At 41.4% G+C, this 1612-nt stretch overlaps 1 protein-coding gene across 1 annotated transcript; it reads right to left on the minus strand.

The window, feature by feature from the left end:
- Positions 1–564: 564 nt before the first annotated feature.
- Positions 565–1062, minus strand: LOC138190772 (uncharacterized). The gene has a single exon (XM_069135053.1). The coding sequence runs from the start codon at positions 1060–1062 to the stop codon at positions 565–567; it is 498 nt and encodes a 165-aa protein (XP_068991154.1).
- Positions 1063–1612: the final 550 nt, after the last annotated feature.

Below are 1612 nucleotides of genomic sequence, written 5' to 3' on the forward strand. Positions count from 1 at the left end.
AAGCTGCGATGAGTTTCTCTGTAAATGGAGTTTATTGTTTCGTATACTATTACATTACATTACTTTTCTTTACATTACGTACTTATATTCTACGTTGAATAAAAATAATATTACCTGTAAATGGAGAAACGACATTTACAGCTCATTTTCCTCTCGTTCTAACGTTTCCACGTGCGATTCCGCTGATAATAGCTTATGTACTAATCTGTCATAATGCCCTCGGCATTCTATTGTCTCTATTCGCTCATATTTACACGTATGTACTATTGACCGTGAAACTGCCAAAGGCGCTTATTGTTGTGCGGTGAAATTTCAAATTTGGGAGTGAGGAAGAAATATGATGAGGTGAATATAGGCCTCGTCATATTTGTTTACATATATATCAAGATTCATATTTCTGTAGGGATAGCACTGTGAGTTGAGGAAGAGTTTTACATCCCTGATCCGACAATGATCAAATACGCTGGCATTTCTCAGCGGCTCGTTTCTCCTTGCAGTTTGAAATCCCAGAACGACATATCTCGGCTTCTCAAGCTACGTCGATGTCTTGACCGCCCACACATGTCACGTCGTTGATGGGAGCATCGGATACACGTACGTTTCCCAAGAACGAAAACTCATGGATATGGCCGGATCCTTGGCGATGTAGTTGAGTAGCTGGATTTTCGGTTTATCGGCCAGTTTGATGTAGGGCAACAACCACTCGATTTTATTTAGGGTGATTTTAAAGTTTTCTGTGAGCGAGGCCTGAATCACGGCATTCAAATCAGTGTTGGAACGTGTGAGAATTAACTCATGTTTAGCATTAACAACAACTCGACAACAATCCTCGGCGAAGCCTAGCACATAATATAACGGTAAAACAACATCGAAATTTCCAGCGGCATCGGTTAGTTCCTTATCCCCACTCAACCACCCGGTATTCTCCAGACTATATTGCTGGCCTGGACTCAAGGATACATAACCCTTCATAGTGCTGGTGATGCCAACATTTTTATTCCGATCAATCTCTACACCGTTCAACTCATAGCGAACTTCCTCAAACAAATGGCAAACGGCCATATTGATCAATTTCGTAACCGTCACCGCAGCCACACCATCATCCTTTGTGATTTTTCCATAAATATGTAGAGAGCTTTACTGGGCAGTAGACACAAGTCTTGATGTTGAACAACCATATGGATTTCATCGTTGTTCTGGAAGATGGATGATGCAAACGGCTGATGAGCAAGAATCTCAGAGTGCGCAACCGATTCGTCGAATACCACAGGTTTCTGTATTCTTATTATTTCTTCCATGGTAACACACACAGGATGCAGCGAACACGAATTCTTATTTTCCAAAATTTCCACGTAATCGAAGACCCAAGCTCCGGAGAAACCGAACGTTCAGAGGTGTCAGTCTCGTAGGCGGTGTAAACGTTGTCAAAGGTGTCGGGCGACTGATGATTTTTGACCATGATATTTGAGTTTTATAACTTTTGCCCAACTTTCTCATCTCAAAGACGATTCCCATTATTTGAGTGATTTCACGTGTAAACGTACAGTAATCGTTTCGACGCAAAAATTAATCAGCTCGTCGTCTTGATCGACTATTCTCAGCTGTCAATGAT

This window comes from Neodiprion pinetum, chromosome 4 (assembly GCF_021155775.2).
Source record: "Neodiprion pinetum isolate iyNeoPine1 chromosome 4, iyNeoPine1.2, whole genome shotgun sequence".
Lineage (NCBI taxonomy): Eukaryota > Metazoa > Arthropoda > Insecta > Hymenoptera > Diprionidae > Neodiprion > Neodiprion pinetum.

Excerpts from the sequence above, each read along its gene's own strand:
- LOC138190772 (XM_069135053.1), bottom strand. The coding sequence starts at position 1,062 with ATGGCCGTTTGCCATTTGTTTGAGGAAGTTCGCTATGAGTTGAACGGT.